Source organism: Oncorhynchus gorbuscha, linkage group LG21, assembly GCF_021184085.1.
Source record: "Oncorhynchus gorbuscha isolate QuinsamMale2020 ecotype Even-year linkage group LG21, OgorEven_v1.0, whole genome shotgun sequence".
Taxonomy (NCBI): domain Eukaryota; kingdom Metazoa; phylum Chordata; class Actinopteri; order Salmoniformes; family Salmonidae; genus Oncorhynchus; species Oncorhynchus gorbuscha.
The window spans coordinates 42,670,549-42,694,535 of record NC_060193.1 but is presented as its reverse complement, the minus strand read 5'-3'; the positions used below and the strand labels follow the sequence as shown (position 1 = coordinate 42,694,535).

At 44.2% G+C, this 23,987-nt stretch overlaps 1 protein-coding gene across 3 annotated transcripts in view; it reads right to left on the bottom strand.

Annotated features, from left to right (window-relative positions):
* The window catches only part of LOC124007709 (partitioning defective 3 homolog B-like), a 171,153-nt gene that overhangs the window by 62,366 nt on the left and 84,800 nt on the right, over positions 1 to 23,987 (bottom strand). For all 3 annotated transcript variants that reach the window (XM_046318418.1, XM_046318419.1, XM_046318421.1), the window contains 4 exons: positions 19,197 to 19,359; positions 13,791 to 13,926; positions 12,292 to 12,410; positions 7,280 to 7,324 (listed from right to left, as the gene is read on the bottom strand). In XM_046318418.1, the coding sequence (XP_046174374.1) occupies positions 7,280 to 7,324; positions 12,292 to 12,410; positions 13,791 to 13,926; positions 19,197 to 19,359 (463 nt within the window). The remainder of the gene's footprint in view (positions 1 to 7,279; positions 7,325 to 12,291; positions 12,411 to 13,790; positions 13,927 to 19,196; positions 19,360 to 23,987) is intronic.

Below are 23,987 nucleotides of genomic sequence, written 5' to 3'. Positions count from 1 at the left end.
AAAGGTTTCAAACACATGGCCAGACCCTCTTCATGGGGAGCTCCTGGGTACACAGGTTTTTTGCTTCGACCCTGCTTTAACAAACAACAAAAAGGTCCTGGTGAGCAGCTAGAGCAGTCGGTGTTCTAAATTAGGGTTGGAGCAGTAAGCCTGCAGGACGGTATAGCTCTGGAAGGAGAAAAGGTTGGTCCAATGGCTAGTGTTGTAGGTTAGTCACAGAGGTCCATCACCATACCAGGGCATGCATAAGTAGGCCGCAGAGACAGACAAGCAAAGGGGATGTGGCGAGAAACACACAGCCAGTCCCAAATCGTTCCCCAATACTTATTTGGCCTTCATTTGGCTATTTTGCTAAAAAGGTACAGAAAATAGTTTAAAATCGACTGAAAAAGTGACTATTTCTAAGTGTTTATTTCTAACTCACACCAGGGATTTGCAAGACATTTATTCTTCAAAACGTTCTCGGAGAAGGCAAACGCTCAAAATGTTCTCGTTTTAGACTCTCTTTTGTCGACTCAGTCTTCAAAGCTTGAGAATATTCCTCTTGAAATTGATTTTTTGGAGAGTGGGCGATAGAGTCGAGGGGAAAGGAGGGAAAGTGAGCAGGGCTGCAGCAGCAGTGGCTTTTAAGTCCTAAATTGACTTTGAGGAAGAAGTGGGATTTGTGTGAAATAAGGGGTTATAAATAGAGAGCGGATGCGTTCAGGAATAAAATGCTCAATTTGAGAAGCAGGATTTGTGTCACAAATGTAATTGTGGCTGTCCGGCTAGCAGCCTGATAGAATTAAGCCGCTTGCTGCAGTGAACGCTGGGCTCAGAGTGTGTGTGTGTGTGTGTGCAGTACACACTTGTGTGCATTTGCAAGCACAACACCACCTGTGTGTGTGTGTGTGTGTGTGTGTGTGTGTGTGTGTGTGTGTGTGTGTGTGTGTGTGTGTGTGTGTGTGTGTGTGTGTGTGTGTGTGTGTGTGTGTGTGTACATACATACATACATACGTTCACCCATTTGACATACCTACACTGGATAGATATATAGATATATATGGATGAATGTAGATGTAAATTAATAAAGTTAGACTACGATCACTGTCTGCTGTGGACCAGATGCTCAATGTAGGTTCGTTCATTCACTCACTCAACATGTCAGGTCAACAATCATTGGTGACCGGTGCAATCCTCTGACAGTGCAGCGCGAGACAGGAACGCTGTAAGGGATCCCACACAAACCAATACTGCCCATCTGAATACAACTTTGAGCAAGAGGAGTAATGTTATGCAACTACCTCTAGCAACACACACCTGCGTTATACAACTCAAAACACATTAGAGCCACATGTACGATGCAGAGAAGCATAGACGCACACACCGGAATGCTTCACGACTCGAATACTGCAGCACACTGTAAGGTACAGGGTTTCAAACCGACAGCAGAAACACCCCGAGCGCGAGAATAGAGACACTAAGAAAAGATATACTTTATTAGTCTACGCGAAGATGGACATTTGTCTTCTGCTTTAATCCAACCCCCGATATTCATACACAAACACACATTAGATTGTAGAGGCTGGAGCAGAGGGCAACCACAGTGCATCGACCAACGAGCAATTTTGGGGGTTAAGTTACTTGCTCAAGGGAACATTGGCAGTAGGTGGCACCTGAGATATTGATGCATTTGTAAGCGTGAGCCTTTCCCCTCTTGGACTAGAGCGAGCCTTTCCCCTCTTGGACTAGAGCGAGCCTTTCCCCTCTCTGACTAGAGCGAGCCTTTCCCCTCTCTGACTAGAGCGAGCCTTTCCCCTCTCTGACTAGAGCGAGCCTTTCCCCTCTCTGACTAGAGCGAGCCTTTCCCCTCTCTGACTAGAGCGAGCCTTTCCCCTCTCTGACTAGAGCGAGCCTTTCCCCTCTCTGACTAGAGCGAGCCTTTCCCCTCTCTGACTAGAGCGAGCCTTTCCCCTCTCTGACTAGAGCGAGCCTTTCCCCTCTCTGACTAGAGCGAGCCTTTCCCCTCTCTGACTAGAGCGAGCCTTTCCCCTCTCTGACTAGAGCGAGCCTTTCCCCTCTCTGACTAGAGCGAGCCTTTCCCCTCTTTGACTAGAGCGAGCCTTTCCCCTCTTTGACTAGAGCGAGCCTTTCCCTCTGACTCTTTGACTAGAGCGAGCCTTTCCCCTCTTTGACTAGAGCGAGCCTTTCCCCTCTTTGACTAGAGCGAGCCTTTCCCTCTTTGACTAGAGCGAGCCTTTCCCCTCTTTGACTAGAGCGAGCCTTTCCCCTCTTTGACTAGAGCGAGCCTTTCCCCTCTTTGACTAGAGCGAGCCTTTCCCCTCTTTGACTAGAGCGAGCCTTTCCCCTCTTTGACTAGAGCGAGCCTTTCCCCTCTTTGACTAGAGCGAGCCTTTCCCCTCTTTGACTAGAGCGAGCCTTTCCCCTCTTTGACTAGAGCGAGCCTTTCCCCTCTTTGACTAGAGCGAGCCTTTCCCCTCTTTGACTAGAGCGAGCCTTTCCCCTCTTTGACTAGAGCGAGCCTTTCCCCTCTTTGACTAGAGCAAGCCTTTCTGCAGCTCAACTGAGCAAGGGCGCCACCGGTGACGGAAATGCCACGTTTTAAGCAGCCTCTCCCTGCAGTGGATGATTTAAAAAGGTCAGTTGTCATGGAGACACCTCTGTCCGTGTCGGGTGTGTGTGTGTGTGTGTGTGTGTGTGTGTGTGTGTGTGTGTGTGTGTGTGTGTGTGTGTGTGTGTGTGTGTGTGTGTGTGTGTGTGTGTGTGTGTGTGTGTGTGAGAGCCTCACTCTTCTTCTCATCATCATGAAGGATAGACATTATCGGTTTACCTTTCCATCTCCCATCTGTGATGCAAACTAGTAAAACAACCTAGACTTTCCCCTTTCCAATACATGGAAAAGGTATATAATGTGGGTGGGTGGACACCTTCAAACCCATTTTAATACCACAACCTTTGGGTGTTGACATTTGAGCTGTACCCGATGAAAACAGAATAACTTAGTGTTCATAGGGCAATGTACAGGAGAGGCAGATGCAACAAAACAAACAGGTTTCAGAGTGGTACAGTAAGCAATGCACATGTACAGTTGAAGTCGGAAGTTTACATACACTTAGATTGGAGTCATTAAAACTTGTTTTTCAACCACTCCACACAAACTATAGTTTTGTCAAGTCGGTTAGGACATCTACTGTGTGCATGACACATAATTTTTTCAACAATTGTTTATTTCACTTATAATTCACTGCATCACAATTCCAGTGGGTCAGAAGTTTACATACACTAAGTTGACTGTACCTTTAAACAGCTTGGAAAATGACAGAAAATGGTGTCACGGTTTTAGAAGCTTCTGATAGGCTAACTGACATCATTTGAGTCAATTGTATTTCAAGGCCTACCTTCAAACTCAGTGCCTCTTTGCTTGACATCATGGGAAAATCAAAATAAATCAGCCAAAAAAAATTGTAGACCACAAGTCTGGTTCATCCTTGGGAGCAATTTCCAAACGCCTGAAGGTACCACGTTCATCTGTACAAACAATAGTACGCAAGTATAAACACCATGGGACCACTCAGCCGTCATACCGCTCAGGAAGGAGACGCGTTCTGTCTCCTAGTGATGAACATACTTTGGTGTGAAAAGAGCAAATCAATCCCAGAACAACAGCAAAGGACCTTATGAAGATACTGGAGGAAACAGGTACAAAACTATCTATATCCACAGTAAAACTGGTCCTATATCAACATAACCTGAAAGGCCTCTCAGTAAGGAAGAAGCCACTGCTCCAAAACCGCCATAAAAAAAGGCAGACTACGGTTTGCAACTGCACATGGGGACAAAGATCGTACTTTTTGGAGAAATGTCCTCTGGTCTGATGAAACAAAAATAGAACTGCTTGCCCATAATGACCATCATTATGTTTGGAGGAAAAAGGGGGAGGCTTGCAAGCCAAAGAACACCATCCCAACCGTGAAGCACTGGGGTGGCAGCATCATGTTGTGGGGGTGCTTTGCTGCAGGAGGGACTGGTGCACTTCACAAAATAGACAGCATCATGAGATGAGGAAATTATGTGGATATATTGAAGCAACATCTCAAGACATCAGTCAGGAGGTTAGAGCTTGGTCAGAAATGGGTCTTCCAAATGGACAATGACCCCAAGCATACTTCCAAAGTTATGGCAAAATGGCTTAAGTACAACAAAGTCAAGGTATTGGAGTGGCCATCACAAAGCCCGGACCTCAATCGCAAAGAACATTTGTGGGCAGAACAGAAGTATGTGCGAGCAAGGAGGCCTACAAACCTGACTCAGTTACACCAGCTCTCTCAGGAGGAATTGGCCACAATTCACCCAACTTATTGTGGGAAGACTGTGGAAAGCTACCTGAAACGTTTGACCCTAGTTAAACAATTTAAAGGCAATGCTACCAAATACTAATTGAGTGTATGTAAACTTTTGACCCAGTGGGAATGTGATGAAATAAATAAAAGCTGAAATAAATAAATCTCTCTACTATTACTCTGACATTTCACATTCTTAAAATAAAGTGTTGTTCCGAACTGACCTAAGACAGTGAATTTTTACTAGGATTAAATGTCAGGAATTGTGGAAAAATTACTTGGCTAATGTGTATGTAAACTTCCGACTTCATCTGTAAGTGGCCACTACCTTGTCTATTGTGAAATAATTAACTTAACTCAAAAGTTCCATCCAATCAAAGTACAGTTCAATTAAGGTCCCTACCAATCACAATTGAATTCCAATTAACGTTGCAACCAATCATAGCTTATCTGCTCCCCGAGTGCACTCGGATAAATCACTAACAATGCATCCCGCACGGGACACAGATGCAGGCAGAAGGCAGTAATTGTGTTTAGATGTATAGATGGAGCCCATGGTTGCATAGTTGCTCAGTTAGACATATGGCTCTAATAATGGTCAGAGACTTAAAAGGCCATTTCATAATTACACACTCACCTTCAGTGGATTAGTCACGTGGAGGGATGGGAGGGGGAGAGGGGGGGCAGGGACTAGAGATGGGACATGTATCATTTGTTAAAGCTAGGTTTAATAAATGCACTACTACACTGCGATAGACCACAAAGCATGTAGTGTGGGCAGAGCACACAGACACACAGACAGATGGCCCTTCCCGTTACAGAGTGATACATCAATTCAAATCAGCCCAACATGGTGACTTTCAACTTGAATCAACAACAGTGAGATGAGGGAGAGTGGGGCTGGGTAGAGAGAGAGAGAGCGATACGAACTACAACAAAGCAGGGTTCCGTGTTGGCAGGGGAAAGGGAAGGCTACATGTTTTCCAAGTCTAATTGCAGAAGGGGACAAAACTAAATAACGGGCACTGCCAGTTGCCCAGTGGGCCAGAAGCTAGCCAGTGTTTGCCGCATCTAACGGGGCTTCAGCGTGGGTGGATATCCCCAGTCTCCAACAGAAACTAAACCACGCATCAGTGGAGCAAAACATGCACACACACCACAACACACCACACCACGCACCACAACATGCACACACACACACACAACACGCACACACACCACAACACGCACACACACCACAACACGCACACACACCACAACACGCAAGCACACCACAACACGCAAGCACACCACAACACGCAAGCACACCACAACACGCACGCACACCACAACACGCACTCACACCACAACACGCACGCACACCACAACACGCACGCACACCACAACACGCACGCACACCACAACACGCACGCACACCACAACACGCACGCACACCACAACACGCACCAAACTCTTGAAACAGCTGAGACAAAATTTGTTAGAAGCTGTGTGTGCGCAGGGCTACTAAGTGGTGTATGTGTGTGCGCGCGCTGGAAGCATTCCCAGGCCTGTGTATGAGAAGAGCTGCCAGGGGAAGATGTTAAGAGCCGGGGGACAGCCAGAGGAGGATGGAGACAGAGACCACAGCAGGGAGATGGAGAGAGAGAGGCTCCCTCCAAACATCCATTTATCCCCCTCTCCTAAATGAGCATGTTCTCCTCTGGCTATTGATACACACACTCTAGTCTATTCAGAGGGCCTGAAGATTACTGGAGTTTTCCCTCTTTCTATGTCACACACATGCACATGTGTAATCCTCAGGTGCATGTGTCTACGCGTTAGTGTTGCTTTACACACACACACACACACACACACACACACACACACACACACACACACACACACACACACACACACACACACACACACACACACACACACACACACACACACACACACACACACACACACACACACACACACACACACACAGCGGTTTTAGCCAGATTAAAGCCGGAGGCGGAGCCCCTCTTAAAGACCATCCTACTAATGAAATATGTCAAGGCCTATAAAGAAGCATGGGCCATTTAAAGAATCATGCACGGGGGCCACGTCAAATAAGGCCCCGTCAGCAAACTGGACTCAGTGCAGCCTGTCAATACGCATTATCTTCCACATCAGTTAGAGGCTGATGTAGAAAATGAATATTTATTTATCATAGCCCATAAGGGTGATTGAGACTACCGATCAGAAATGGCCTTCATAAAAATAGGGCTGAGTGTGGTACTTTACTGTGGGGGTGGGACTTGTAGAGTCGTCGTCATGTGGCAACATTTCATGCTGTGGTAGATTTAAGGTGTGTGTGTTTCTGTGTGTGTGTGTGTGTGTGTGTGTGTGTGTGTGTGTGTGTGTGTGTGTGTGTGTGTGTGTGTGTGTGTGTGTGTGTGTGTGTGTGTGTGTGTGTGTGTGTGTGTGTGTACAAGCCTTTCATTCAATCCCTGCACCCTCTTTCTCACTTAAGTGAAAGAAGACAAATTAAGAACATCCCGGTCTAATGCAATCTAGGGCTGTCGGAGCAAAGAGGCAGCTTAACAAATCACTTCCTGCTGCTTGCAGCTGAGTAAGGAGAACACATAAATCAGGTTCAGTGACACAAAGCATCTCCCTGCTGAAGTTTGTCCGTTCCAGGGGGAAGTCTCCCCCCAAGTACAGATCTAGGATCAGCTTCCCCTTCCCTCAATCGTTTCCTTAACCATTAGAGTTAGAGGAGTCCTGAACAGGTCGTAATGTGTTGTGCAGTCAGTGTAACACCACACTTAAAATTATGATTATTTTCCATAAATTTTTTCAATGTTTACCCACCTTCTTTGTTTGAGAAGGTGTGTGTTTGTGTGTGTCTGAAGAGTGTGGGTGTGTTGTGTGTTGGGGATACGGATAGAGGGAAGAGCTCGTTTCTTTACCTGGCCTCTGCTCTGCCAGGGATCTCATGTTGCTCTCATCAGCCACTGAAACACAGAACACACACACAGTGAATATTGGAACACCATAAGGGTAGCCTTTGTCTGTTTTCTCTGAGCAGAGATGGAGAAAAAGAGAGAGAGGGAGCAAGACACGGACAGAAGAGCGAGAGGGAAAGAGATATGGTATAGGAGAGAGAGGGTGGGTGAGGAGGGCAAGAACGGTGTACCCCCCCCCCCCCCTATTTCCCTACCTACCCCCCTCTCTCTCGCCCGCATCAGTCTTTCCCTCTCTCTAATCCACACCAACAGGATTGAGGAGGCAGGCAGGGAGCGGCATCAGCTGCCAGAGGGGCACTGCGCCACAGGACACAATAATAGGTTTTCATTACGTCGCAATTTCTCTGAAATAATCCCTTTTCATATTTTATGAGGTCAACTTTCTCCCGGCAGAGAAACGAGAGAGCAGAAGAAAAATAAAAAAGAGAGGGAGAGAAAATGCAGCTGTGACGGAGGGGACAATGGATTAGACTGGCTGTTATATTTGCTGGCTTCACGCGTTGCATTTTGCCTCAAATACAGTAGCCCCAAAAAGGTTGTGGTGGCGGGTGCGTGAGCTGTGTGGCTCGAAGCTAAAAATAATGTGCATATGAATCTGCTTCTATTGTTACAGAGACTGAGAGCAGCATCAACAATCTCTCACCCACCCACCCACCCACCCACCCACCCACCCACCCACCCACCCACCCACCCACACACACACACACACACACACACACACACACACACACACACACACACACACACAGATAAATAAATGTTCTGCAGCTGGGACAGGAATTTGCTGCTGGTGTTGGTGAGATCATTATGACTCCAGCTCAGCGAACCGCACTGTTTCTTCTCTACGTGTGTGCGTTCATATACATGACTCAACGATTGTCAGATCAGGTCATGTCGTCAGAGGGAAAAACTCCTGGGTCTGAATTCAAAACGGGTCTCAGAGTAGATGTGCCGACTTAGTTCCCACCTCATATTCCTTATGATTTCAAAAGCCAAACTGATCCTAGATCAGCACTCCTACTCTGAAAGGCTTTATAAATACGGGTCCAGGTGCAGCCATTAAGACAGACTTGAGAGTGAGCGTGTAGGACCACATTCTTGGCTAAGCCCATTTAACCAACGTCGGATACCTCTGAAACGCTAAACAAGTCATGTGTGCGTCCTGAATGCCACCCTATTCCCTATACAAATAAATAGCTTTGTAGCATGAGGCAGCTTGATGTATAAGTACACGCCCTGGTCAAAAAGTTCGCTGAATAGGGTGCCATTTGAGACGCAAGCCCGTGTTTTGCTTGTGCACCCTACAGTCCCCGTAGGAAAACATTTGCTAAGCACCAGAGCTTATATTGCTTATTACTTTCTGCTTAGTGCAAAAATAAACCCTCAGACTTGACTCACCCGGGCTTAACCCCCGTTTGGAAATGGGAAACTACCCCCTATTAAAGTGGATGATCCCTACAAATGTGACACACAGCACAGGGTCACAGTGTCATACAGTCCCCATGCCTCCGGTAACTCTCCCCCATCCTCAGATAACAACCTCAAGGGGGGGGGGGAGTAGGAGAAAGGTGAAGTGAGGGAGAAATATGGAGAGAGAGTGAAAAAGGTAGATGCATTAAGAGAGAGAGAAAAAAGAGGGAGAGAGAGAGAGAGAAAGCTGTACAGAGAGAGCGCGAAGAGGAGAAAGAAGGATGGAAATGGAGTGAAAGATTACAAGAGAGAAAGAGAGAGATTACACAAAAAAGAGAAAGACAAGAGAAGCAGCGAGTAGGATGCGGGGGGTCTATTCCTAACAAAAGCCAATCAATGTGCAGTAGCGGCATGCAACTAGTTTAGAAGGGGGAACCCAATCCACAGCCCTAATGAACTGGGATTGGAAACCAGCGACAGGCAAAAAATAATTAACAGAGTAAGATATACCTCACTCTGAAACAGAGGAGAGGGAGAAAGGGAGGGAGACGGGTGGGGGATTGAGAAAAGAGAGAGATGGGGGAAGAATGAGAGAAGAGAGAGAAAAAAAAACAGAGAGAGGCTGGCAGGGTCACCCAGGTGCTAATATGAGGAAATAAGCTGCTTAGAGCAATATCATTTCAGGGAACAAGTTGGGTATGAGTGTGGACACGTGCGCACATATGCACGCACACAGAGCAGTGCTAGACTGACTAGACAGTCTCGTTCAGGAACCTTTGTCTTGAAAAGGTCAGGCCTCCCAAGTGGCGCAGCGGTCTAAAGCACTGCGTCGCCGTGCTTGAGGGGTCACTACAGACCCGGGTATGATTCCAGGCTGTGTCACAACTGGCCGTGACAGGGAGTCCCATAGGGCGGCGCACAATTGGCCCAGCGTCGCCCGGGATAGGGGAAGGTTTGGCAAGGGGGTTGCTTCACTTGGCTCATCACACTCTAGCGACTCCTTGTGGCATGCCGGGAGACTGCAGGCTGACTTTGGTGTGTTTCCTCCGACACATTGGTGCAGCTGGCTTCTAGGTAAAGCGGGCGGGTGTTAAGGAGCGCAGTTTGGCGGGTTATGTTTCAGAGGACGAACAACTCAACCTTCGCCTCTCTTACAGCGATGAGACAAGATCATAAATGAAATTGGGAGAAAAATACACAAAAAATATATATATAAACTCAACACCTGCACAGGATCGGTACATCACACCTGCGGGACAGGTACAGGATGGCAACAACTATTGCCCGAGTTACACCAGGAACGCACAATCCCTCCATCAGTGCTCAGACTGTCCGCAATAGGCTGAGAGAGGCTGGACTGAGGTCTTGTAGGCCTATTGTAAGGCAGGTCCTCACCACACATCACCGGCAACAATATCACCTGTGGGCGCAAACCCACCGTTGCTGGACCAGACAGGACTAGCAAAAAGTACTCTCCACTGGCGAGTCACTGTTTTGTCTCACCAGGGGTGATGGTCAGATTCGCGTTTATCGTCGAAGGAATGAGCATTACACTGAGGCTTGTTCCCTGGAGCGGGATCGATTTGGAGGGTCCGTCATGGTCTGGGACGTTTTATTTTGCTGAGTTTATATATATATATATAATATATATATATTTTTTTTTATTTATTGGCAAAGCCTTCATGGTCATATGCGTGTGTTAACATAGCATTACGAAACCATTCCAATGGGCCCATGTGATAATAATGTTGAATCTGTGCTTGAAATTCAATACTTCACTAGGGAACTTACAGATGTTGCATGCACGGTGGACAGTGGAAGGGTCATGTCAACCTCTATTATTTCATACAGAGGTAGTCCATGTAACTTATGTGATTTGTTGAGTTGAATACATATACATTTGTTATGAATTTTTCTTATTAAAAAAAATATATAACATTTAGATGGTTTGGGATGAGGACTGCAGAGTGAAGGAAAAGCAGCCAACAACTGCTCAGCATATGTAGGTACTACTTTAAGACTGAAGCTGGTTGAGAGAATGCCAAGAGTGTGAAAAGCTGTAATCAAGGCAAAGTGGCTACTTTGAAGAACCCTTTTTTGGTTACTACATGATTCCATGTGTTATTTCATAGTTTTGAGGTCTTCACTAAAATAGTAAAATAAAGAAAAACCCTTGAATGAGTAGGTGTGTACAAACTTTTGACTGGTACTGTATATCAAATCAAATTGTATTTCCAATAAAATGAAAGTATATTTGACAAACGCGCCGAACACAACAGGTGTAGTAGACCTGAATTATACTACCCCTTAAAAAAAAGTAAATAAACACGTAACATGTAACAATTTCATAGATTTTACTGAGTGACAGTTCAAATGAGGAAATCAGTCATTTGAAATAAATTCAATAGTCCCTAATCTATGGATTTCAAGACTGGGAAGACATATGCATCTGTTGGTCACAGACACGTAAAAAAAAAAAAAATAGGCCTCAGGATCTCAGCACGGTATTTTTGTGCATTCAAACTGCCATCGATAAAATGCAGTTGTGCTCCTTGTCCATAGGTTTTGCTGGCCCATACCATAACCCCACTGCTACTATCGGGAACGCTGTTCACAACATTGACGTCAGCAAACAGCTCACCCACACGCCATCCACATGGTCTGGGGTAGTGAGGCCGGTTGGACGTACTGACAAATTCTCTAAAATTATGTTGTAGGTGGCTTATGGTAGAGTAATTAACATTACATTCTCTGGAAATAGCTCTGGTGGACATTCCTGCAGTCAGCGTGCCAACTGCACACTCCCTCAAAACTTGAGACATCTTTAGCATTGTGTTTTGTGACAAAACCGCACATTTTATAGTGGTCTCTTACTGTTCCCAGCACAAGGTGGACCTGTGTAATTATCGAGCTGTTTAATCAGATTGTTAGTATGCCACACCTGTCAGGTGGATGGATTATCTTGGCAAATGAGAAATGTTCACTAACCGGGATGCAAACACATTTGTGCACAAAATTTGAAAGAAGTAAGCTTTTTGTGGGTATGGATCATTTCTGGGATCTTTAATTTCAGCTCATGAAACCAATACTTTACATGTTAAGTTAATATTTTTGTTCAGTGTATATGTTTATACAGTAAAATGTGTATAAAATGTGAAGGAATCTAAGGGGTGTGAATACTTATGCAAGGCACTGTATGAAACGTTGGTAAACTTGAAATTATAGTTTGAACACTTGAAACAGATAATGAAAGCAATATCTACCATACTGAAATTCAATAACTAACTATTTTTTGAAAAATGTGATTTTTAAACTGAATGCAATACTCATTCAAGTCAGTTTCAAATCAGAAAATACAATATTGAATTTCTGAATGAAATGATTCAATTTGTGCATTACCAATAAATAAAATATATATATAAATTCAAATTCAAATGTTTAATACCAATTAAAAACTCAAATACAAATACAATCTCTGTTGGCACTGAAATCCCTCCATATCGGACTGTGTGTGCGTGCAACACTGTGTGCATGTGTGAACTCACCCAGGTCCATGCTCTTAGAGTTCCTTGTCTGAGGGTTGTCAGTCTGCCCGGGTTGCTGTGCCGTCTGTGTGTCCGGGTGAAGGTGACCCTCAGGAATCTTGGGGGCCTTGCTCCACTCGCTGAGAAAATAAAATATACAAAGTTATAATCAACACTGCTAACATTGTAGCCTGTACTTTTGTTATGTCCCATTTTAACTCTTTTATAGGGTATTTTATGTATATATACTTGGTGTTGTTTATTTTCCAGCAGTGGTGACAAGGATGGTCATGCTACTAGCATTAGAGCAATACCATTGTAGCGGTTTCCATAGACTGCCAGTCACTGAGCCCACGACAGTCCATTTAAAAGCACATCTTGGCAAAGATGATTATACAACATTTACAAAATATGTTTTGTCCCGGTGGCAAACATATAGCAGCAGTGGGCCACCTAAATGAATAGGAAACATATTTCCAAGCATGTATACTAATCTTACACATGTTCCAATGTATTGGATCACCCCCCCCCCCAACATCGGACACCACCTAACTTCGGAACACACTAGCAGTTAGAGGATTGTAATCACCTCTAGCACAACATTTAAATGACATAACAGTAATTTTTGCCACTAAAGATTCTCATTGCAATTTATGTAAGTTGAGTTAGGTTTCCAAAAAAAGTCATATATATATATATATATATAGCACGACAGACCATGTAATTTAATATCCACTTTTTACCTCTGAAATATATATATATTTTTAACCAAAAGGCCAGCCAACTAATCAACTATCTCGTAAATACGTCGGATACGAGGTTGGTGTCTCTTTATTTAAACAGATATATCTTGTAATCAAACAAAATTTTAAGGTGCGGATTATATATTTTTGCTAAACAGCTTATCAAAAAGCTGATAGAAGTAGTATTTCCACTGAAATGTCAAACATGCTAATTGCTGACCCGTTAGCTAACATTTTTACGACACCAAAAATAAACAACCTTTATTTAACTAGGCAAGTCAGTTAAGAACAAATTCTTATTTACAACTAACCACTTGGCTCCCTGCCGCCCTTTTTTCCTCTTACTTTCTCACTCAACATTATTCATAACTCATTACCCATAATGATAGTGAAATAGCTTTGTAAAAAACAAAATGTGTCCTTGGCTGACAACAAATGTGACATTTGAGTGCGTTTACAACATTTGTTTTTCCCCCAAGAATACAAGTTTACTGGTATAATAACTCTAAATATGATCCCGAATATCAGTGTTCAACAGCATAAGCCAAATACCCCGTTCAGTGGGACATACCTTGGCCCTATCTTTGTCCTATAAGAAATGTTTGTTTTCGTTTTCCGTTGCAGAAAGTTTTGCTACGATGTACACCAATGAATATGACCAATGTGTAATTTTAAAGGAACTTTAAGGAATGCGTCCCAAATGGCAATCTATCCCCCATGTAGTGCACTACTTTTGACCTGGTCTGGAATTCAAAAACGAGGCCACAGTGTAATTACCTCCGGTGAGGATGTGTTGTGTATTGAAGTTTAGCGTTCATCTCCTCCATTGAGTCAGGCGATGGCGGAGAGGGGAAATCCTCCTCCATTTCATCCTCTTCCTCGTAATGGGCGTGGCCACCATTCGTGGGAGGAGCTGGATTGGGAGAGGATGGGGACAAACAGCACAGGCAGACACACATCAATAAGAAATTCCACCAGTGACGAGCGCCTTTAATAGAGTAGGACAGAGTGTTTCATCTAAGGTCAGTTTTGAGGCTATCGCCCTAAAGACTACACTTAGGATTGAGGACGGTTAAGCTGAACCTAGATCAGAGCTGACAGGCAACTTCTACTCCAATACTACCGTGTCAAGCACACATGAAATCTCAGACACATGAAGAAGGTCTGTGCCATGTAAATGCAGGATCACGTGGCCAAAGTGATAGTCCAGTTAGAGAGAAAAATATATCTTCCTCTGGCTAGAGCTAAAGCAGTCGTCACCTTCCTGAAGGGCCACTGAGACAGGAGGCATTGGATATGTCCCAAATGGTCCCCTATTTCCTATATAGTGCAATACTTCTGGTATACAGCCATTCTGTTGGAATCTGTGTCAATGCTAGCTGTCTGTAAGACTGCCTGCCTAGGACAGTGATGAGGTGACACACACACTCAATCATCTGACAGAGGCAAACGGTATTGAGGGATGGATTTCCAACTGCGTGTGCACCCACACACCCACACACACACACACACTCTGTACGCCACATGAAACATGTACAGAACACACACAAACACAGCACACAAACACCCCCCTAAGTCAGTTAGAGTAGGAGAGAGACAAGCCACAGCGATATATGTCGAAAGTGTGTCAAATTGAGCAGTACGTGAATATCAGTGGATAAAAGCTAAGCCCGTATAATGTTGTGAGCATTTCCACGAGGTACGACAATACCTCGCACACTGCCACAGCAAAAAGTCACTTCTGTATTTCCATTTCCAAACTGCTTCCTCTGAAAGCACAGGCTTCGTGTGGGCTTCCTGCACTCCCCGGGGAGGTAAAGAAAAAAAGCCAAATAATACATGTAAAACAGTTTGTAGTCCTCACTTCTGCTGCTCGCACAATAGTGCGTATGCAAATCCGGCCCACTTAGAAAGCCATTTCATCAGCGTAATGATTCCAAGGTCAGAACTTTGCACATGAAAGCGAGGGAGATACGTACAGGGAAAAACATGGCTAATGAGCCCCCCCCCCCTCGCTATAAATAGGCGCAGATGAAGTTAAGTATAAAAGTGAAATGGAGTGGGTTGGAATATGTAGGACATGGTACATTTGCAAAGAGCAGGCATAATGTTTGTAGTATGTGGTTGGTCATGAGGAGATGTGGTGGTTCAAAGCTGTGATGATATAAATACACAGACACACACACACACACAGTCAGAAGTTGTCACACCTGCTATTTGCAGGGTTTTTCTTCATTTGTACTATTTTATACATTGTAGAATAATAGTGAAGAGATCAAAAACTATGAAATAACACATGGAATCATGTAGTGACAAAGAAAGTGTTAAACAAATCAAAATATATTTTGCCAAGAGTGTGTGCAAAGCTGCCATCAAGGCAAATGGTGGCTACTTTGAAGAATCTCAAATAGAAAATCCCACAAGTTGGATTGGCTTGATGGGCACTTCTAATGTAACATACGGTCAAGCTCCCTCCTACAACATCTGAATAGGGTTGAGATCCGGTGACTGTGCTGGCCACTTCATTATAGACAGAATACCAGCTGACTGCTTTCTCCCTAAATAGTTATTGCATAGTTTGGAGCTGTGCTTTGGGTCATTGTACTGTTGGGGGAGGGTATGGCATAGCGTTGCAAAATGGAGTGATAGCCTGCCTTCCGTCACAATCCTTTTTACCCTGTACAAATCTCCCACTTTACCACCACCAAAGCATCCCCAGACCATCACATTGCCTCCACCATGCTTGACAGATGGCGTCAAGCAGTCCTCCAGCATATCTCACCAATGTTCTTCTTTGTGGTCCGAACACCTCAAACTTAGATTAGTCTGTACATTACACTTTTTTCCAATCTTCCTCTGTTCAGTGTATGTGTTATTTTGCCCATCTTAATCTTTCCTTTTTATGGCCAGTCTGAGGTATGGCTTTTTCTTTGCAACTCTGCCTAGAAGGCCAGCATCTCGGAGATGCCTCTTCATTGTTGATGTTGAAACTGGTGTTCTGCAGGTAAGATTTAATGAAGCTACCAGCTGTGAGGCGTCTGTTTCTCAAACTAGACACTAATGTATTTGTTCTCTTGCTCAGTTGTGCACCGGTGCCTCCCACTCTTTCTATTCTGGTTAGATCCAGTTTGCGCCGTTCTGTGAAGGGTTGGAAACCCAAATTGGTCTACACGGACAAGTTCTGGCCTGGTTTAGATCTTATCTGTGGGAAAGATATCAGTTTGTCTCTGAGGATGTTTTGTTTTTTGACAAATCAACTGTACATTTTGGTGTTCCTCAAGGTTCTGTTTTAGGACCACTATTGTTTTCACTATATATTTGACCTCTTTGGGATGTCATTTCAAAAACATCATGTTAACTTTCACTGCTGTGCAGATGGCACACATGCTGTACATTTCAATGAAACATGGTGAAGCCCCAAAATTGCACTCGCTGGAAGCCTGTGTTTCAGACATGAGGAAGTGGATGGCTGCAAACGTTCTACTTTTAAACTTGGACAAAACAGAGATGCTAGTTCTAGGTCCCAAGAAACAAAGAGATCTTCTGTGGAATCTGACAATTAATCCTGATAGTTGTACAGTCGTCTCAAATAAAACTGTGAAGGACCTCGCCGTTACTCTGGACCCTGATCTCTCTTTTGACAAACATATCAAGACAAGACATATCAAGACAGCTTTTTTCCATCTATGTAACATTGCAAAAATCAGACATTTTCAGTCCAAAAATTATGCAGAGAAATTCATCCATGCTTTTGTTACTTCTAGGTTAGACTACTGCAATGCTCTACTTCCCGGCTACCCGGATAAAACACTAAATAAACTTCAGTTAGTGCTAAATACGGCTGCTAGAATCCTGACTAGAACCACAAAAATGTATCATATTACTCCAGTGCTAGCCTCCCTACACTGGCTTCCTGTTAAGGCAAGGGCTGATTTCAAGGTTTTACTGCTAACCTACAAAGCATTACTTGGGCTTGCTCCTACCTATCTTTCTGATTTGGTCCTGCCGTACATACCTACACGTACGCTACGGTCACAAGACGCAGGCCTCCTAATTGTCCCTAGAATTTCTAAGCAAGCAGATGGAGGCAGGGCTCTCTCCCATCGAGCTCCATTTTTATGGAATGGTCTGACTACCCATGTGAGAGACGCAGACTCGGTCTCAACCTTTTAGTCTTTACTGAACACTCATCTCTTCAGCGGGTCCTATGATTGAGTTTAGCCTGGCCGGTTCCCCTCTCTCCACTGGGATTCTCTGCCTCTAACCCCATTACTGGGGCTGAGTCACTGGCTTACTGGTGCTCTTCCATGCCGTCCCTATTAGGGGTGCGTCACTTGAGTGGGTTGAGTCACTGACGTGGTCTTCCTGTCTGGGTTGGCGCCCCCCCTTGGGTTGTGCCGTGGCGGAGATCTTTGTGGGCTTTACTCGGCCTTGTCTCAGGATGGTAAGTTGGTGGTTGAAGATATACCTCTAGTGGTGTGGGGGCTGCCTGTTTGGCCCTGTCCAGGGGTATATTCAATGGGGCCACAGTGTCTCCTGACCCTTCCTGTCTCAGCCTCCAGTATTTCTGCTGCAGTAGTTTATGTGTCGGGGGGCTAGGGTCAATCTGTTATATCTGGAGTATTTACGTCTTATCCGGTGTCCTGTGTGATTTTAAGTTCACTCACTCACTCTCTCTCTCTCTTGGAAGAGGACCCGAGCCCTAGGACCATGCCTCAGGACTACCTGGCATGATGACTCCTTGCTGTCCCCAGTCCACCTGGCCGTGCTGCTGCTCCAGTTTAAACTGTTCTGCATGCTGATATGGAACCCTGACCTGTTCATCGGACGTGCTACCTGTCCCAGACCTGCTGTTTTCAACTCTAGAGACAGCAGGAATAGTAGAGGTGCTGACCTGTTGCACCCTCGACAACTACTGTGATTATTATTATTTGACAATGCTGGTCATTTATGAACATTTGAACATCTTGGCCATGTTCTGTTATAATCTCCACCCGGCACAGCCAGAAGAGGACTGGCCACCCCTCATAGCCTCGTTCCTCTCTAGGGTTTTTCCTAGGTTTTGGCCTTTCTATTGAGTTTTTCCTAGCCACCGTGCTTCTACACCTGCATTGCTTGCTGTTTGGGGTTTTAGGCTGGGTTTCTGTACAGCACTTTGAGATATCAGCTTATCTAAGAAGGGCTATATAAATACATTTGAAGGGAGTAGTACACAACGAGATCAGTTTCTTGGCTATTGCTCGCATGGACTAGCCTTCATCTCTCAGAACAAGAATAGACTGACGAGTTTCAGAATAAAGTTATTTGTTTCTGGCCATTTTGAGCCTGTAATCGAACCCACAAATGCTGATGCGCCATAGACTCAACTAGTCTAAAGAAGGACAGTTTTATTGCTTTTTTAATCAGGACAGCAGTTATGCAAAAAGGTTTTCTAATGATTTATTTGGTTGGACATACTGCCAAATTCTCTAAAACGACGGAGGCGGCTTATGGTAGAGAAATTAAATTAAATTATCTGACAAAAGCTCTGGTAGACATTCCTGCAGTCAGCATGCCAATTACAATCTCCTTCAAAACTTGATCCATATGTAGGACTTTTGACAAAACTGCACATTTTAGAGTGGCCTTTTATTGTCCCCAGCACAAGGTGCACCTGTGCAATGATCAAACTGTTTAATCAGATTCTTGATATGTCACACCTGCCAGGTGGATGGATTATCTTGGATAAGGACAAATGCTCACTAACATGGCTGTAAACAAATTTGTGCACAAAATGTAAAAAAATGTTGTGGGTATGGAACATTTCAGCTCATGAATCATGGGACCAACAGTTTACACATTGTGTTTATATTTTTGTTCAGTGTATATAACAGTTGTGATTAAGACGCTGTACAATGTTTGTTTAAAGAAAAGGCAAGTGTGAATATTTGTGTGTGTGTTGTGTGTATGGAACATTTGTGTGAATCATGTGACCAACAGTTTACACATTGTGTTTATATTTTTGTTCAGTGTGTATAACAGTTGTGATTAAGTGTGTGTGTTTGTTTGTGTGTGTGTGTTTGTGTGTGTGTGTGTGTGTGTGTGACTGTGTGTGCATACTATATTCATCTGTGTGTGTAAGTCAAGCACCACTATGAGTGTGTCCATTTCCTCTCTAGTTCAGGCCCTACTGTGTCCTCTCACCTCTAAAGCTGGAGTAGATGTGGTTGGGGACCATTTGCGGCTGGCTGGGCGGCTGGCTGGGGCTGGGACCGTTGCTGTGGTGGTGGGACACCAGGGCTGCAGCTCGAGCCGGAGTTCCGGAGGGGCCGTCTAGGACATGGTGGCTAGCCGCCTCTTGGCTCTCCTGTCACAGCCAGGGGGAGAGGAGCAGAGGTAAGGGCCTAGAGTTTTTTTCCTGATCACTTGATTTGGAATGGCCCAGAGTTTTTCCTACATTGGATGCACATCGAATGTGTTTTTAGGTTTTCATGTGAGAGGTGCATTTAAAATATGCGAAGGATGACACTGGTCATTAAATCATTGAGTGATAAAAATATATATATATATGTGCTCCTTAATTGAAAAGTTATGGGGAAAATAAGTGCATAGTATAGATGCCCATATGTTGTGTTGACGTGTACTTACGATCATAGAATATCTTTGAGTATCAGAGCACTGCATCTATGACTACAGCCGGAGACACAGTAGCCGACTAACCCACTAACGTTCTATTTCAAATCAAATCAAATTTTATTTGTCACATACACATGGTTAGCAGATGTTAATGCGAGTGTAGCGAAATGCTTGTGCTTCTAGTTCCGACAATGCAGTGATAACCAACAAGTAATCTAACTAACAATTCCAAAACTACTGTCTTATACACAGTGTAAGGGGATAAGGAACATGTACATAAGGATATATGAATGAGTGATGGTACAGAGCAGCATACAGTAGATGGTATCGAGTACAGTATATACATATGAGATGAGTGTGTAGACAAAGTAAACAAAGTGGCATAGTTAAAGTGGCTAGTGATACATGTGTTACATAAGGATGCAGTCGATGATGTAGAGTACAGTATATACATATGCATATGAGATGAATAATGTAGGGTAAGTAACATTTCCGTTTGAGCCATAGTGGGCTAGCGTCAGAGAAGCTTGAAAACAGAGACCCTCAACACGCCAGTGAATAAGAATGTGCCACTCTTCCATTGACTTCAGCCTGAATCTTCCTCATGCACATGGGAGACCTCAGGAAGTAATCAAATCACTGATTGAGTCGATCGATTTTCAAGCTTATCTGGCAGTAGCATGCACTGGCTCGCATGTGTATAGTATCAGAGTCTAAAACGGCTATTGCACAGTATCAACGCACTGTACACAAACTCGACCTAATGCACTGTGCACGAACTCTACCTAATTCATATTGAAATCATAACAGACAGCTTCCCATTGGCTGACATTGTGTTTTGAGTGTGCTTCATCAGTAAGAGGACAGTAGCACCACTGAGACTCGCTGATTGGTCGAGGGTTGGAAATGGAGTAATTACGTTAATCCCTCATGCTGACGACAGGCATGTTATCGGACAGTCTCCGCCGCCACAGAGGAGCAGATGGAGAAGCAGATAGAGGCGGCATCCCAAATGGCACCCTATGGAACTCGGTCAAAAGTAGTGCACTACGTAGGGAATAGGATGCCATTTGGGATGCAACCAGACAGATAGAGAGGGCTGGTGGCAGAGTGAGACGTACTGTAGATAAAAGATGAAAGCCTCTCCTTTGAGAGCGATGGTGTGGTGGGATCTACAGCATCACACACACACACACGCACGCACACACGCACGCACACACACACACAAATGGATAGACACAAAATCACCCACACCCTGTCTCTCTCCAACTCTGTGGGTGTGTGGCTATGGGCTTTGCATCATTGTCACATTATACGTAATGAGCAGTAGTGGCGTAATGCGTTCACCGTCTCTATGTGCTAACTCCTTTCATTAGGCCATTATCCTCATATCAAAGGGGATTTTCAATTGTGTGCGTTTGGTAGCACAGTGTGCGAGTTCGTCTTTTGGGGAGGGGTGTCCGTTGTGCTTTTGTTCCTGCGTGCAGTCACACACACACGTTCCCAATGGTATCATTAGCGGCAACCACGGCTCTTTACATGTATTACTGTCACACACATCTTCGTCTGTCAGAATGGCTCAACACCCACCCAACCCACACACACAGTACCGCTCCATCCATCCACCAGTCTGTCTCATGGGTCTTTGACAGCCAGGCAGAGCCATCAAAGCAGCCAGAGAGGAGCTCACTTCCTAATCCACAGAACAATAAGAACCTGCTGGTCAACACAATGAGGATATGAGGAACACCCCTCTGAGTTGGTAGGGTTAGAGAGAGAGCTGGGGGTCCTGGAGCTACCCTCAACGCTTTGGGCTTTCATCTTTGGGTTTTGTTGTCTGATAAGATTAGACCTAGTGTGTGTGTGTGTGTGTGTGTGTGTGTGTGTGTGTGTGTGTGTGTGTGTGTGTGGATTGCTGAGTGAACATAGGCTGAGGCCTACGGCGACATGCAGTGAGAACTGCACTGGCAGTTATTAAAAACACAGGCTCTGAGGGAGCACCCACACACACACATTCTCCACCCTGTCCCTTCATTATACTCTACCATCAGACATTAACACCGTAATAGTTCATTTTTTTCCTAGTCATTCTTCCTTCACCAATAGCTACCCCGTCACGGTTCACACTGCTTCTGAGTGGCTGTTGTGATAACCCAAGATGCAGCTGTCCACTAGGACAGGGATTCACAAACGTTTTCACTCGCCCCCCCCCAGCATTGGGGAACACCCCGCGCCACCTGTGCGCACGTGACGTCTACGGGCACAAGCACTGTTAATGACAGAAACTGTTCACACCCCTTTTGTTGGCGGCGATAATTTTGCAGGTTTAAAGCTTATTTCCTGCAATTCTACACATTTTGTCATGGGGTGCAAAGAAATTGTCTAACGTGTATTTGAGTGACAAAAAAAATGACAACAAAATCTACTATCTAAAAAAACAGAACAACTTTTTTTAAAGTGACATGGGCAAGTTGATCTTGGCATTTCTGACAAGATATATATATATATATAGTCAAAGTGGGAAGTTTACACACACCTTAGCCAAATACATCTAAATGCAGTTTCTCACAATTACTGACATTTAATCCCAGTAAAATGTCCTGTCTTAAGTCAGTTAGGATCACCACTTTATTTTAAGAATGTGAAATGTCAGAATAATAGTAGAGAGAATTTTATTTCAGCTTTTATTTCTTGCATCACATTCCCCTTGGATCAAAAGTTTACATACAGCCAATTAGAATTTGGTAGCATTGCCTTTAAATTGCTTAACGTGGGTCAAACGTTTCAGGTAGCCTTCCCACAAAGCTTCCCACAATAAGTTGGATGAATTTTGTCCCATTCCTCCTGACAGAGCTGGTGTAACTGAGTCAGGTTTGTAGGCCTCCTTGCTCACACACGCTTTTTCAGTTCTGCTCACACATTTTCTATGGGATTGATGTAAGGGCTTTGTGATGGCCACTCCAATACCTTGACTTTGTTGTCCTTAAGCCACAACTTTGGAAGTATTGGGGTCCTTGTCCATTTGGAAGACCCAAGCTTTAACTTCCTGACTGATGTCTTGAGATGTTGCTTCAATATATCCACGTAATTTTCCTCCCTCATTATTCCATCTATGTTGTGAAGCTCACCAGTCCCTCCTGCAGCAAAGCACCCCCACAACATGATGCTGCCACGCCTGTGCTTCACGGTTGGGATGGTGTGCTTTGGCTTGCAAGCCTCCCCCTTTTTCCTCCAAACATAACAATGGTCATTATGGCTAAACAGTTCTATTTTTGTTTCATCAGACCAGAGGACATTTCTCCAAAAAGTACAATCTTTGTCCCCATGTACAGTTGCAAACCATAGTCTGGATTTTTTATGGCGGTTTTGGAGCTGAGCAGCTTTTCAGGTTATGTCAATATAGGACTGGTTTTACTGTGGATATAGATACTTTTGTACCAGTTTCCTCCAGCATCTTCACAAGGTCCTTTGCTGTTATTCAGGGATTGATTTGCCCGTTTCGCACCAAAGTACGTTCATCTCTAGGAGACAGAATGCATCTCCTTCCTGAGCGGTATGATGGCTGCGTGGTCCCATGGTGTTTATACTTGCTTACTATTGTTTGTACAGATAAACGTGGTACCTTCAGGTGTTTGGAAAATGCACCCAAGGATGAACCAGACTTGTGGAGGTCTACATTTTATTTCTGAGGTCTTGGCTGATTTATTTTGATTTTCCCATGATGTCAAGCAAAGAGGCACGGAGTTTGAAGGTAGGCCTTGAAATACATCTACAGGTACACCTCCAATTGACTCAAATTATGTCAATTAGCCTATCAGGAGCTTCTAAAGCCATGACATAATTTTCTGGACTTTTTCAAGCTGTATAAAGGCATAGTCAACTTAGTGTATGTAAACTCCTGACCCATTGGAAATGTGATACAGTGAATTTCAAGTGAAATAATCTGTAAACAATTGTTGGAAAAATGACTTGTGACATGCATAAGGTAGATGTCCTAACCAACTTGACAAAACCATAGTTTGTTCACAAGAAATGTGTGGAGTGGTTGAAAAACAAGTTTTAATGACTCCAACCTAAGTGTAAACTTCCAATTTCACCTGTAGCTAGCTCTAACTGACATGACAAGAGGAACTGATGATACACTACCCAATTTCCAAATTGCACCTTTGTAGCATTCTACTACTACAATTTCCCGTTTAAAACAAGACTGAGGTTTCCCCACAGTTTGGGAACCACTGCACTAGAGAACATCACAAACGTTGACGTCTTTATTAACTGCGGATGAGTACAAATCAGTAACAAAACAGTGTAAATAATTTGGTATTAGTGCAAAAAACAACAGCCGAGTCTGTATTATAT